Raw genomic sequence first — 15,528 nt, 5'->3', positions numbered from 1 at the left:
GAGGGATGTGTTGCGGGAAATGCGGGAGACGCGGTCAAGGGCGTTCTCGACCACTGTGGGGGGAAAGTTGCGGTCCTTGAAGAACTTGGACATCTGGGATGTACGGGAGTGGAATGTCTCATCGTGGGAGCAGATACGGCGGAGGCGGAGGACTTGGGAACAGGGGATGGAATTTTTGCAGGAGGGTGGGTGGGAGGAGGTGTATTCTAGGTAGCTGTGGGAGTCGGTGGGCTTGAAATGGACATCAGTTACAAGCTGGTTGCCTGAGATGGAGACTGAGAGATACCCCACCTCTTCCTCCGTTACATTGATGTGCTGGAGATGGCCCAGGTGAACTGAAGGTTGGGGTGGATGGTGTTGGTGAAGTGGATGGACTGTTCGAGCTCCTGTGGGGAGCAAGAGGCGGTGCCGATACAGTCATCAATGTAAGGGAGGAAGAGGTTGGGTATCTCTCAGTCTCCATCTCAGGCAACCAGCTTGTAACTGATGTCCATTTCAAGCCCACCGACTCCCACAGCTACCGAGAATACACCTCCTCCCACCCACCCTCCTGCAAAAACTCCATCCCCTATTCCCAATTCCTCCGCCTCCGCCGCATCTGCTCCCACGATGAGGCATTCCACTCCCGCACATCCCAGATGTCCAAGTTCTTCAAGGACCGCAACTTTCCCCCCCACAGTGGTCGAGAACGCCCTTGACCGCGTCTCCCGCATTTCCCGCAACACATCCCTCACACCCCGCCCCCGCCACAAATGCCCAAACAGGATCCCCCTCGTTCTCACACACCACCCCACCAAACCTCCGGATACAATGCATCATCCTCCAACACTTCCGCCATCTACAATCCGACCCCACTACCCAAGACATTTTTCCATCCCCACCCTGTCTGCTTTCCGGAGAGACCATTCTCTCCGTGACTCCCTTGTTCGCTCCACACTGCCCTCCAACACCACCACACCCGGCACCTTTCCCTGCAACCGCAGGAAATGCTACACTTGCCCCCACACCTCCTCCCTCACCCCTATCCCAGGCCCCAAGATGACTTTCCACATTAAGCAGAGGTTCACCTGCACATCTGCCAATGTGGTACCCGCTGTGGCTTCCTCTACGTTGGGGAAACCAAGTGGAGGCTTGGGGACCGCTTTGCAGAACGCCTCCGCTCAGTTCGCAATAAACAACTGCACCTCCCAGTCGCAAACCATTTCCACTCCACCTCCCATTCTTTAGATGACATGTCCATCATGGGCCTCCTGCAGTGCCACAATGATGCCACCCGAAGGTTGCAGGAACAGCAACTCGTATTCCGCTTTGGAACCCTGCAGACCAATGGTATCAATGTGGACTTCATCAGCTTCAAAATCTCCCCTTCCCCCACCGCATCCCAAAACCAGCCCAGTTCATCCCCTCCCCCCAGTGCACCGCACAACCAGCCCAGGTCTTCCCCTCCACCTACTGCATCCCAAAACCAGTCCAACCTGTCTCTGCCTTCCTAACCTGTTCTTCCTTTCACCCATCCCTTCCTCCCACCCCAAGCCGCACCTCCATCTCCTACCTACTAACCTCATCCCACCTCCTTGACCTGTCTGTCTTCCCTGGACTGACCTATCCCCTCCCTACCTCCCCACCTATACTCTCCTCTCCACCTATCTTCTTTTCTCTCCATCTTCAGTCCGCCTCCCCCTCTCTCCCTATTTATTCCAGAACCCTCACCCCATCCCCCTCTCTGATGAAGGGTCTAGGCCCGAAACGTCAGCTTTTGTGCTCCTGAGATGCTGCTGGGCCTGCTGTGTTCATCCAGCCTCACATTTTATTATCTGAGAAATTAGATCATACCTTGTTCAACCGGGGTTTGTTGCAAACAGTTCTGTGATGAAGAAAGCCATAGGGTGCAGGTCAAAATCAAGGTCATTGGCAGAAAGGTGTATTGCTGTTTATCATTCAGGCTAATGGAAACTTAAAACTAGCACAGGTGAAAGTGTTTCTGAAGTTGGACATGGCTTTTAGTTAAAAAGGTACAGTTATGTGTCTTTTGGATTAGTTGAGTTTTGTTTCTTAAAAGTATGTAACAAGTATATGAGAATAATTATAAATTTTATACCTATGTTTTTGAATTAGATTCTGCAGCAAGTTTTATGGATTTTTGTTTTTTTTTTCAAATCTTTTTAGCTGCAGAAATTGGGTCATTTGTGATACTAGTTAATCATCCGAAGATGATCCTATACTTCGACAGTCACAAATGGCCTCAATTGTGCCACCTTGTCTTGGTAAAGTACTCTGGCTTTGGAGAGCTAAGAAAGACAAACTGTTACAAAAGGGATTTATTTAACAAATTGATTGTTGTCTCAAAGAGTAAATCGTGAGACTGTAGGAAGTGATGTCAGTAAGATGCCTATTACTTTTAACCAAACCAATCAGAAATTGGGAAGACACTGCCAAGCCACCAATCTAAGATTAATCATGATTTGTGTGTTGTTTGTGCACCAAAAAGCCAATGAAAGTTCTAAATGTCTCTGATCATACAGTGGCTAGTGAGGATCAATAAGCCACAGTTCTTAGGTGTTTGATACACCGAAAAGAAAGGTCAAAGACAGAAGAATGTCAGTCAACGGAACATGACACCTGTGTTTAACTGCGTCATGAATTGGCATCCCAAAATGGATCCACAGTAACCATTGCTTTTATTATGATTTATTTTATACTTGTTATCATAAACTGAATAAATTCTGTAAAACTTGTGAAAACACATTTGCACTGGGAATGGGTCTTGTAATTAATCAGGATTAGTAAACTTTTAGATTGAATTTTGAGACAGCCAGTCTATAAATGTTTATAATACAAGAAGTCTTAAATTAAAGGGCACCCCAAAAGCTTATGCACCCATCACAGAATCAATAGTAACCCTGAGTCACTTCCATCGGAGGTTCAAATAAATGAAGGGCTTGTCAGGCACACAATCTTCTCTAGGTGTTAGGACCCGGGAGGCAGAAATCCTGGATGCCAAAAGCTGCTGGCCAATCTGCAGCTCTCCACGGCTGGTGACTGTAGTTGATAGTGATCCAGGGACCATCAATTGATCACAAACTCAGATATATGCCGGGTTACTGAGGGTCAAAGGGAGCATCGCCCACTTTCACGACACCCAGTATCTCAGACAGGCACAGAACATCTGACAACATGCCATTTAGGACTTGCTGGGTGCCTTTTGGGAGGTACTTGTAGGTTGTGCGGTGCAGTTCATATTTTTTCTCTCAATCACCTTTAAATTCCAGATGGCTCAGGAATAATTGGTGTTAATTAGTTCATTAATGAGCCTAATCATATCCTGTTTCTACTTTTGGCCCATTCTCACTTCTGATTTAATCAGAGGAGATTTTTCCTCTGCTAGGAGAATAATATCCAACAATTAAGTGGATACAGCATCCATGTTATGCCCCTGTAATGAATTAGAATTCAATGACAGAGTCAAGATTTAGTTCAGTATTGGTGGGTTAGTGGCCAGGGACAGTTGAAACAGGGGATGTGGATATATTTCAATCCAATTTTAAAGTCACAGATGCTATGTTTCATTTTATATGCTTATTCTACATTCCTATATCCTAATTTACAACATATTAATTGCTTATGCATATTTGTCCTGCAGTAATAACAACTTCTTGTTAGTAATGATGTTCTGTTTCTTTGTTTACAACAGCTAAAAGACTTTGATACCTCAGGATCAGATGGGAGTTTAATTTGTTAATTGGAACATGCTGGAGTTTCAATACAGAAGCACACACCATTGGCAAATGCTCTTGCATCCATAAAACTGGATTATGACGTTTACATGCACTAGAGATATTACATGTGATTTTTCTCTTTGTTCCCTCTGAGTAACACAAAGAATAAGGCATAAGAAAGAGAGGAAATGGGAATTGAGATCCACTGCAACTGATTTTTAGTCCCTACATTGTCACCTTCAGAATTTTGAGGGCTTCCCCACAATGGCATAAGAATCATAGAATCCCAACAGTGTTAAAGCAGCCCATTCAGCCCATTGAGTCCACATCAACCCTCTGAAGAGCATCCCACCCAGATCCAGCCCACTACCCTATCCCTGTAACGTTGTATTCCCCATGGCTAATCCAGCTAGCCTGGACATCTTTGGAAAGTAGGCGGAAACCCACGCAGACATGGGGAGAATGTGCAAACTCCACACAGCCTGAGGCTGCAATTAAACCTAGTTCCCTGGCATTGTGAGGCAGCAGTGCTAACCACTGAGCCACTTGCTACCCTATGTTTATAGAAGGCAAAAGATCAGCATTGGAATTATAGTACTGTAGAATGCTGCAAACAACATAGCATGAAAAATCAAAGCCCTCAATCATCCTCTCAATACTGTCTTGCCATTCATAAATCAAGGCTGAGTTGTAACCATGCTCTGCTTCCTCAAGCTTAGAAGAACAAGAGGCAATCTCATTGAGGCATTCAAGATTCTGTACAGGTAGATACTGAGAGGTGTTTTCCTTGAAGATTTAATTCTAGAAGATTTGGGGAAGTACAGTCTCTGAATTCAGACTAAAATCAGGAAAAATTTCTTCAATCAGAGCAGCATCAATCTTTGGAATTGTCTATCATAAGTATATTTAAATGTGAAATAGATAAATTTTTGGTCTTTTAGAGAAACATAGGCGCGAAACGTCAGCTTTTGTGCTCCTAAGATGCTGCTTGGCCTGCTGTGTTCATGAGACTCCACACTTTGTTATCTCGGATTCTCCAGCATCTGCAGTTCCCATTATCTCTGATTGGCAGGAAATGCAGGAATGGAGCCGAGGCAGAAAATCAGCTATTGTAATGAATAGCTGAACAGGCTCAAGGGGCCTAATTGATCTACTATTTCTGCTGTAACATGTTATAAGTTTAACTTTACCTATCTGCTTTGGCTCCATTCTCTGTAAAACACTGGCCTGAAAACAAACATGGAATGCTGAGTTTTTTAAATTTCAATGGGCCTTGCGTTGAAACTTTCTATAGCCTAGGGAGGATTAATTTACTTAAAGCAATCACGGCACGGTAGCTCAGTGGTTAGCACTGCAGCCTCACAGCACCAGGGACCGAGGTTCGATTCCAACCTGAGGCGACTGTCTGTGTGGAGTTTGCACATTCTCCCCGTGTCTGCGTGGGTTTCCTCCGGATGTTCCAGTTCTCTCCCATAGTCCAAGGATGTGCAGGCTAGGTGGATTGGCCATGCTAAATTGCCCATAGTCAAGGGGCAATGTGGACTTGTTGGGCCGAAGGTTCTGTTTCCACACTGTAGGGAATCTCATCTAATCCTGCTCCCCCTTATCTTATCATCTGGCTTCAGGTCCCTGGACAATCTGGGAAGAATTCCAGAGCAAATACAGAGCGTGCTGGAAAAAAAAGGATCAACAGCATCAGTGGCGATCTAAGATAACAAAGCGTGAAGCTGGATGAACACAGCAGGCCAAGCAGCATCTCAGGAGCACAAAAGCTGACGTTTCAGGCCTAGACCCTTCATCAGAGACCCTTCCTCTGATGAAGGGTTTAGGCCCAAAACATCAGCTTTTGTGCTCCTGAGATGCTGCTTGGCCTGCTGCTGTGTTCATCCAGCTTCACACTTTGTTATCTGGGATTCTCCAGCATCTGCAGTTCCCATTATCAGTGGAAACCTAAATGTTTTGAGGCTGGTATGACTACTTCAGAAGTTCTTCATGAGATCTGGAGAAACAAAAAAATCATATGGACTTGAAACATTAACTTTGTTTCTCTCTGCTATATACATAGTTAAAGTGAAGAGAATAGAATGCATGTCTCCCCAGTGCACAGCACCGTTTCAGCATTATGCGGTACTAGGCATCCAGTAAATGAATGGGATGGGAGGGATGTAACTTATGTATTAGCAAATCTTTTGCACTACTCTTGATAAGTTGCATGTTGTGTTGGTTCATAAGGGTAGACACGTGATCTACAATATTTGAAGTGATGCAGTCTTTCGGCATTATCACTATTTGGAGTTTAATTGCCTTTCTGCTTCTTTTTAAGACGATCAACGACTTGACAACCATAAAGTGATCGGATTACTGCTATAAAACTGATGGATCCCTCTCTGGAACAACAGAGGACAAGAGAAAACAAGTACCACCCACTTCATAATAAGGGGAAGCTCCACGTTTAGTGCCTCTTTCGTCCTCGTTGCTTTTAAAACTTTGACTATCATCGGAATATTCAGAGCAGGAATCATCATCAGTCCCACTTGAACAATGTTCCTGAAAAATAAGTAAGATTTGTGACAAAATACGAACCGTTCCTCCCGCTGGATTCAAATGTGATAGTAAAAAGATATGTTTCACGAATTAGATCTTCCTTGTGTTGAAAGGCACGTTCATCAACTAGAACAGTTCAGTTTACCTTCCTTTGCAAGGCTGGTTCCAGTACAAATATGTAAAGAAGAACTGCACCAGCGATTCCCAGGACAAAGCCCAGCAACACAGCGACCGCCAGGAAAGCGGGATAAACCTGCAACTGACTGGAGAGGATGGTCCATCCGGCTTGGGTTGAACAGCTGGCCAGTGCAGGACTGTTCCTGACCGCCATTCAAATAACTCGAACAATCTCTCCATCCCAAACAGCAAACACCCTCAAGACACCTTTGCCACCTGCAAACATTGCGAGGGAAATAAGGGAGAACGTTTTGAGACGGCAGTGTTTATTCCTCCACTGCAGATTATAGTGGTTCAGAGTGGCATCCACCTAATAGACCCTCCTGGGTGGTCTTGTTTTTCTGTACTCCTGGCAACCGTCCTTTCAAAGTAGGAATGTTCTTCCCAATTAATGTTTAATTAAAAACCTCACTTGAAAGCGAATTTATTCCTTCAAACCATCTCGCTCCCCTAAATAAAATGTCGAAATGGAAAAGATTTCGGCTCTTCATCACAAAAGAGAAAGTTTTCCCAACTCAGCTCAATCTTTCTTACAACTTTCAGCACAGGCCATCCGCCAAAGCGGCTGTGGATGATGGACATTGTAGTTCTTTCCGACGCCCGCCCATTGGAAAGACACGGAGATTGCCGCACTCCCGCACTACAGGTACCGGCGTACATTGCTTGGCCGCCGGATTGAAGGCTGAACCAACCACACAGAAAGCGGCAGAATTGTCCAATCAGAATCTGAATTCTGTCAACCGGACCTATCGGAGTGGGGCGTGGGGGCGGGACCCTGAGACAATGGATGCTGCAGGAGGAATTGGGCAGGATGAACTTGTCTCCCACACTGAATAACAGGGCTCTCCTTAGTCAGTCACTCTGTCTAGTATGCGGGATTTTCCCGGACCATACCTGCAGTATATTGATTCCCAGGCAGTGCATAACAGTGCAATGCTTTATCCACTTCTGTGAGCGGTTCTCCTGTTTGCATGGGGAATCTCTCGGGATCTTTGAGCTGTGATGTGGGTTGCCAAGGGTACCCCATTTGTAACATGCCATTCTGCAATCCAATTCAGCATCTCGCTCGTCCTTTTTACTCACGCTGCGCGAGGTCACGAATCCGCAAGCGCCCACCACCCCTTGATCAATATTTTCAAGTTGCGGTCACGACTGATTTGGAGAACTGGGAAAGAATTTCGAGTTCCAACAGGCTCGATCCATTTGCTGTGGAATGGAGCTCTTGAATGTGCCTACAGGAAATCTCTGGAGGTGCCAATCGCTGGCGTTCACCACTCGGCAGCTGCTTGTGGGCACGGACCCGATATGGTCTGGAAGGGGGGCGATGCTGTTGCATATGTGAGTGCAGATTTTAGAGAAACTGAAGTGTTCTATTTTTCAAGTAAATGCCAATTCTCGTTATATGTTTAAGTCAACATTAATTCAAGATATTTCACTTAATATTGTCAGAACTTGCATTGCTGAATGGTAGGAATCGGTATACTGGCCCACAATTCTTTGAAACACACACAATGCTGGAGAAATTCCGCACATCTGGCAGCACCTGGGAGGGGAGAAACAGTTAACGTTTCGAGTTGTACGTTTTCAGTCCGGTGGGACACTTAGAAACGCCCCTGCCACTCTTTCTTCACAGATGTTGCCATGCCTGCCGAGTTTCTCCAGCAATCTCTACGTTTGTTTCAGATTTTAGCACTGCACTAGTTTAATTTGTATCTCGTTTTCCTTGACCCATAGCTGTTATATAACTTAGCCCACTACTATAATCAAGAACAAACAATGAGGTTTATTTTGTTAAAAAATTTGTGCATTTGGAAGCACTCAATTTTTTTTAATAGCTGATCAGTCAGCACTGCCCTCGCATACAGCACAGATGTCACTTGCCTTTTAATATTCTGGTAAACTGTCATGATGAATGCAAGACATAAACCTTGGACAAATATGTCTTTTCTCTTCATTATTCAAATGCTGAACTACTAAATAACTTTTAACATCGTTACTTTTAATTTTGAAGTGTTTGAAAAATCAGGAATCATCTCTACAGCACAGACTGATGGCAGGTGACTCAGATTTCATATTGTATGACACTGCAGTCACACACCCAGGTATGTGGAACTTTTCTTTCTTGTTTCTGCACTTTACGTTACCCATTCTTTCAGCACAAAATTGCAATTTGATTCTAAATGCAATGTCATCTTTTGTAGATTTCTGTTTTGTCAAGGGCCGGTAGACTGGTGCTGTAGTTGTAGAAGAATGTTAATTTTTAACGTAAAGGAACTAATCCATCCTCAAACTATAAACGTAAAATTAAGCATCATTGTAACATTGCACTGTTATTCAGACACAGAATTTAGCATAACAATGACAGCACAGAAATGATCATTGGGCCAATGGGTTAACTGACCCTATATATACACCACTGCGAAGGAAAACCAGAAATGATGTAATCAAATCCAACGGGCCCCAGAGTTTAAATAACAGGCAGGAAAACACAACAGTGCCTCATTGGAGCTGTACTGATGATGTTGCCCAGCAAGGTAATTAAACGTCTACGAACCAATGAACCAGCCTGGCAAGCGAACCAACCACAGCATCCACTACAAATATACTCAAGAACCTTAGGGACTCTATATATTTATGGCTGCTACATCTGACCTTTCCTGCAAGTAGATGGCCTTCTTGGTGGAGAAACAGGCCTCTAGGACTTCCTGTGCTTGGCTTTTTGGCCACATACACTGACCACATAGTGAATTTTAACAGTAACTACCTTAACACCCACAAGCAAAGTTGTTTTTACAATGTATTTACTTTGATAATCTTGAACATCTCTATCAGGTCAACTTTCAATCTTTTCAAGAGATAATCGCCCTAACATGTCAATGCTTTATGGCCTCCTCTTTAGATATATTAAGATGATACCAGAATAAATTATCTTGTACCTCCTCAAGTACCTTTATAATATTTCTATAGTACCAACATCAGAGTGAAGCACAGTGCTTTGCTTTTACAATGTTCAGTGATTTGTATAGCTATGCTTCCAAATTCCTTTGTTCCATTGTGCCTTTTGATCCACTTTTCTTCTCTATTCTATTCATTTGTGGGATGTAGGTGTCACTGGCTGGCCAGCATTTCTTGCCCATCCCTAGTTGTCCTTGAGAAGGTGGTGGTGAGCTGCCTTCCTAAACCACTGCAGCCCCCCTGCAGTAGGCTGATCCACAATGCTGTTAGGGAGGGGATTCCAGGATTTTGACCCAGCGACAGTGAAGGAACGGCAATATATTTCCAAGTCAGGATGGTGAGTGGCTTGGAGGGGAACTTGGAGGTGGTGGTGTTCCCATGTGTCTGCTGCCCTTCTATTTGGAAATGGTCGTGGGTTTGGAAGGTGCTGACTGAGGATCTTTTGAATTTCTGCAGAGCATCCTGTAGATAGTACACACTGCTGCTACTGAGCATCAGCGGTGCAGGGAGTCGACGGTTGTGAATGTAGTGCCAATCAAGCGGGCTGCTTTGTCCTGGATGGCGTTGAGCTTCTTGAGTGTTGTTGGCACTGCACTCGTCCAGGCAAGTGGCGCTACAGTCCGACTTGTGCATTACAGATGGTGGACAGGCTTTGAGGAATGAGGAGGCGAGTTACTTGCTGCAGTTTTCCTAGCTTCTGACCTGCTCTTGTAGTCACTGTATTTATGTGGTGAATCCTTTTGAGTCTCTGGTCAATGATAACCCCCAGGATGTTGACAGAGAGAGATTGAGTGATGGTAACACCAGTGAATGTCAAGGGGTTGTGGTTAGATTGTCTTTTAATTGTGATCGTCAGAGCCTGGAATTTTTGTGTGGCGTGAGTGTTAGTTGCCACTTGTCAGCTCAAGCCAGGATATTGTCCAGATCTTATTGCATTTGGACATGGACTGCTTCATGATCTGAGGAGTCATGAGTGGTGCTGAATGTTGTGGAATTATTGGTGAACACCCCCACTTCTGACCTTATGGAGGGAAGGTCATTTGATGAAGCAGCTGAAGCTGCTTGGGCCTAGGATACTAATCTGAGGAATGCCTGCAGCGATGTCCTGGAGCTGAGATGACTGACCTCCAGCAAACGTGGCTATTTTCCTACGTGTCAGATATAACTCCAACCACCAGAGAGCTTGCCCCTTGATACCCATTGATTCTAGTTTTGCTAGGGCTCCTTGGTGCCACAGTCGGTCGAATCAAGGACTGTTACTCTCACCTCACCTCTGGAATTCAGCTCTTTTGTCCATATTTGAACAAAGGCTGTAATGAGGTCAGGAGCTAAGTGGCCCTCGTGGAACCCAAACTGGGCATCACTGAGCCGGATATTGCTGAGCAGGTGCTGCTTGATAGCGCTGTTGACGACACCTTGCATCACTTTACTGATGATGGTGAGTAGACTGATGGGGTGGTAATTGGCCGGTTTGGATTTGTCCTGCTTTTTGTGTAATGACATACTTGGGCAATTTTCCACATTGTTGCATAGATGCTAGTGTTGTAACTGTGCTGGAACAGCTTGGCTAGGGGAGCAGCAAGTTCTGGAGCACAAGTCTTCAGTATTATTGCTGGAATGTTGTCAGGCCCCATGGCCTTTGCAGTATCCAACCATTTCTTGATATCACGTGGAGTGAATCAAATTGATTGAAGACTGGAATCTGTAATGCTGGGGACCACTGAAGGAGGCTGAGATGGATCCATTTGAAACTTCTAGCTGAAGATTGCTGCAAATGCTTCAGCCTTATCTTTTGCACTGATGTGCTGGGCTCTTCCATCGTTGAGTGTAGGGATATTTGTGGAGCCTCCTCCTCCAGTCAGTCGCTTATTTGTCCACCACCATTCACAACTGGATGTGGCAGGACTGCAGAGCTTAGATCTGACCCGCTGGTTGTCGGATCACTTACCTCTGTCTATCACTTGCTGCTTTCGCTGTTTGGCACGCAAATAGTCCTGTTTGGTGGCTTCACCAGGTTGATACCTCATCTTCAGGTATGCCTGATGCTGCTCGAGGCATGCCCTCCTGAACTCTCCATTGAACCAGGGTTGATCCCCTGGCTTGATGGTAATGGTTGAGCAGGGGATATGCCGGGCCATGATGTTACAGATAGTGCTAGAGTATAGTTCTGCTGCTGTTGATATCCCACAGCACCTCATGAATGCCCGATCTTGAGTTGTTAAGTCCTTGCGAAGTCTGTCCCATTTAGCACGATAATAGTGCCACACAACACAATGGAAGTTATCCTCAATGTGGAAGCAGGACTTTGTCTCCACAAGGAGTGTGCGATGGTCACTCTTACCAATACTTTCATGGATAAATGCTACTGCAGCTGGCAGATTAGTAAGGCTGAGGTCAATATGTTTTTCCCTCTTGTTGATTCCCTCGCCACCTGCCACAGACCCAGTCCAGGAGCTATGTCCTTTAGGACCTGACCAGCTTGATCAGTAATATTGCTGCTGAGCTACTCTGTGGTGAATGTTGAAATCCCCCACCCAGAGCACATTTTGTGCCCTTGCCATCTTCAGTACTTCCTCTCAGTGTTGTTCAACATGAAGAAGTACTGATTCATCAGTTAAGGGAGCACAGTATGTGGTAATCACAGGAGGTTTCCTTGCCCATGTTTAATTTGAAGCAGTGAGACTTCTTGGGGTCTGGAGTCAATGTTGAGGACTCCTAGAACAGCACCCCCCTGACTGAATATCACTGTGCTACTACCTCTGCTGGGCCTGTCCCGGCAGTGGGACAGGATATATCCAGGGATGGTGATTGTGGTGTCTAGGACACTGCCTGTAAGGTACAATTCTGAGAGTATGGCTGTGTCAGGCCGTTGCTTAACTAGTCTGTGAGACAGCTCTCCCAATTTTGGCACTAACCCCCAGATGTTACTGAGGAGGACTTTGCAGGATTGACAGGGCTATTTCTGCTGTTGTCATTTCTGGTGCCTTGGTCCATACTGGGTGATACATCCGGTTTCATTTCTTTGAGACTTTGTAGTGATTTGTACAACTGAGTGACTGGCTAGGCCATTTCAGCGGGCAATTGAGAGTCAACCACATTGCTGTGGGTCTGGAGTCACATGTAGGCCAGACCAGGTGGCCACAGCAGATTTACTTCCCTGAAGGACATTAGTGAACTATATGGGTTTTTTCTGACAATCAGCAGTGATATCATGGTGATCAGTAGATTCTTAATTCCAGACTTTTTATTGAATTCAAATTCCACCATCTGTCATGGTGAGATTTGAACGCAGGTCCCTGGAACATTAGCTGGGTTCCTGGATTAATAGTCTAGCGAAATTACCACTAGGTCATCGCCTACTCGTCTCACAGTTGTATATGGCCTCCTTATTTTCGTACGAAACAGTACCATCTTACAGTTAGTGGAGTTCATTGTTGGTTGTGGGAATATTGGCACATAAACATCTTTCTGTATTTTCTCACAATATGTTTTGTATTAATTACCCTCTTCCCCACAATTTGTTCAGTTTTTCAAGCTCAAATTATTATTGCCAATTATGAATAACAGTGGTCCCAGCATTGCTTCTACTGGACCAGCACTAGGCAAAGTGACTACTTTTAACCCTTATTCTGTTGGCTACTTTGTAGTCAATTTGTATATAATTTAAAACCAGATATCAAATTCAGGTGAATCTCTAAAACAAGTCAACAGTGATATTCTTCTGACTCAAAGTAATAATCTCCTACAACCTCGTCCATCAGACAGAAGATATAGAAGCCTGAACACCTACATGAGGAGATTCAGGAACAGCTTCTCCCTGGCTGTTTATTAGACTGATGAATTGATTCTCTCGTGTCAATTAACACTGATCTTGTTAACATTGATTTTTGGCTAGCACACACCCTGTGCAATGTAACTTGTATGCCTCAAAGTCTTTTCGTTCTGCACATCCTTGTTTACTATGATCGCTACCTGTTCTGTTCATAAACAAAGCTTTTCACTGTACTTCGGTAAAAGTGACAATCAACCAATCAAACTCTTAGACCATCGACAGTACATGAAACTTCATTTCAAACTACACTTCATGATACAAAAATTTTTGCTAACATCCTAATGTCCTCTGTTTTCACTGATTAACAACATTACAGGCTAACTTTTCTTTTGGGTCTTATGAACTAATAATGAACTGGTTCTGGTACAGAATTATTTTTCTCATGGTTTACACAGGACTTGTTTTAACTTGTGCTTATTATTTTGGTCCCTGCATAAATTCAGGTATCTGGCATTAAGTTAGAAACATATTTTAAAATAAAATGTAATGAGAACGGGGGGGCATGGTGGCTCAGTGGTCAGCACTGCTACCTCACAGCGCCAGGGACCCAGGTTCGAGTCCACCCTCGGACGCCTGCCTTTGTGGCGTTTGCATATTCTTCCTGTGCCTGCGTGGGTTTTGTTCGGGTGCTCCGGTTTCCTCCCACAGTCCAGAGACATGCAGGCTAGGTGGCTTGGCCATGTTAAATTGCCCCTGGTGTTCAGGGATGTGTAGATTAGATGGGTCTGGGCGGGATGCTCCATGGATCGGTGTGGACTTGTGCCAAAGGGCCTGTTTCCACACTGTAGGGATTCTATGAAGAACAACTATGTTTAAAATAGACAACATTGTTCTAGGTTGTGTATTTTGTCTCAAGTACGGTGTTCCAATTGAGTATGATACAGACATGAGCTAGAGTTAGAGTGAGGAAAAACAGGTACAAAGAAGGCTAAAAAATTCAAATCTAGATTAACAGTTGTTTAGGTCAATAAATTGCCGAAACAAAGGGTACCTCGTACTTATAATTCAACACATTTTGACTTCCAGTTCTTACTGTGATGTATTTCATGTCTACTTGCACATGACTAACCTTTAAAACTGAATCTGTTTTAGGCTGGTGTGCTGCATTTAATGGAAATTTGAATGCAAAACTGAATATTAGGTCTGCTTTTTACACACATTGACACTCTGAGACATTATTTTCTGTAACAATCACTGTGCAAAGACACTTGTTGATTAACCGTTTGGCGAGAGTGAAAGAGCAGGCAAACCATAACAAATGCCTTCTGCTGAAATTTGATGACCAACGTTTACAGTGTGAGAATCTTTGACTCAGAAGTAACGCTGTACAGAAAACTTGGAATTTCTATAAAATGTCTGTGAAGTATTTTTAAGAACTTTTGAAAATGATATTTTTAAGAGATTGCATCATTTTAAAGGAATCAGTTATAACTTGGATGTGTTTAATTGTGTCATTTATGTTTGGTTATGACACTCTTTGAACAAATGTTTTTGTTTGCCAATTACAGAGAATCAGTCTCTGACTTTATTATTTGTAATGAGGCCGATATCCTGATTTAAATTTTGAGATACAAGCAGAAACTTGGATTAAAGAGTAATTTAGACAAAGTCATTTTAGAAGTGACAGTTTCCCCACAAAGTTCAGTTTGTTCGTTAGATACAATCTTCAAACTTATTATAAGAAAAACCTGTTGTTTCTTTTGTCGGACTCTTTTTTGAGATGCTATCCAATGGATTTATTTTATTTTGCACAAATTGATGTGTTCTTTGGTTAGGTATATATTACATAAAATAGTATTACATTTTTGTAAAAAGTCATGATCCAGCGTGCTGATTTTACAGGATAATCTTTCCAACCCCTGATTTTGAAAGTCAATCAGTTTCTCACCAAGGAAAAACATATTATCCCCACAGCTTTAATACATTGAGATGGTGTTAACAAGAACAGAATGGGACTTGCTTCCCTCAGTGGGTGGAGATCCTGCCCACTGGACCTGCTGGTCAATCTGATTAACCAACAACTCCAAGCAGACATGCATGTCGGCTGTTATTGATCCTGGGCCTGGGTAATTGGTGGCATTAGAAGGGAGTATCTGACCCTGTTAAAAGTGAAGTGAACTAATGGGCTTTAAAGTTCAGGCAGAGAGCAGGAATGGGCATGCTATCTTCTGGACACAAGGGCTCTGACTCATGAAAGTGCTCTCATTTTTATTTAACAAGCTTTCAACAAGCTTAATTAACTCTTAATTATTTATTTAAATTTGCCTTAGATCTGCCAATACTGACACACATCCACACAATAGC

General features: G+C 43.9%; 2 protein-coding genes across 6 annotated transcripts in view; one reads left to right on the top strand and one right to left on the bottom strand.

Moving 5' to 3' along the window:
- LOC125457603 (evC complex member EVC-like) overlaps window positions 1–6,987 on the bottom strand; it is a 56,811-nt gene extending 49,824 nt beyond the window's left edge. For all 4 annotated transcript variants that reach the window (XM_048542052.2, XM_048542071.2, XM_048542081.2 and 1 more), the window contains exons 1-2: window positions 6,406–6,987; window positions 6,144–6,263 (exon numbers count right to left, since the gene is read on the bottom strand). In XM_048542052.2, the coding sequence (XP_048398009.1) occupies window positions 6,144–6,263; window positions 6,406–6,591 (306 nt within the window). In that variant the 5' untranslated portion in view covers window positions 6,592–6,987. The remainder of the gene's footprint in view (window positions 1–6,143; window positions 6,264–6,405) is intronic.
- A 220-nt stretch (window positions 6,988–7,207) lies between these two features.
- LOC125458854 (limbin-like) overlaps window positions 7,208–15,528 on the top strand; it is a 168,337-nt gene continuing 160,016 nt past the window's right edge. For both annotated transcript variants that reach the window (XM_048544618.2, XM_048544610.2), the window contains exons 1-2: window positions 7,208–7,775; window positions 8,449–8,539. In XM_048544618.2, the coding sequence (XP_048400575.2) occupies window positions 7,440–7,775; window positions 8,449–8,539 (427 nt within the window). In that variant the 5' untranslated portion in view covers window positions 7,208–7,439. The remainder of the gene's footprint in view (window positions 7,776–8,448; window positions 8,540–15,528) is intronic.

Source organism: Stegostoma tigrinum, chromosome 1 (assembly GCF_030684315.1).
Source record: "Stegostoma tigrinum isolate sSteTig4 chromosome 1, sSteTig4.hap1, whole genome shotgun sequence".
Taxonomy (NCBI): domain Eukaryota; kingdom Metazoa; phylum Chordata; class Chondrichthyes; order Orectolobiformes; family Stegostomatidae; genus Stegostoma; species Stegostoma tigrinum.
This window is presented reverse-complemented; position numbering and strand designations above follow the sequence as displayed.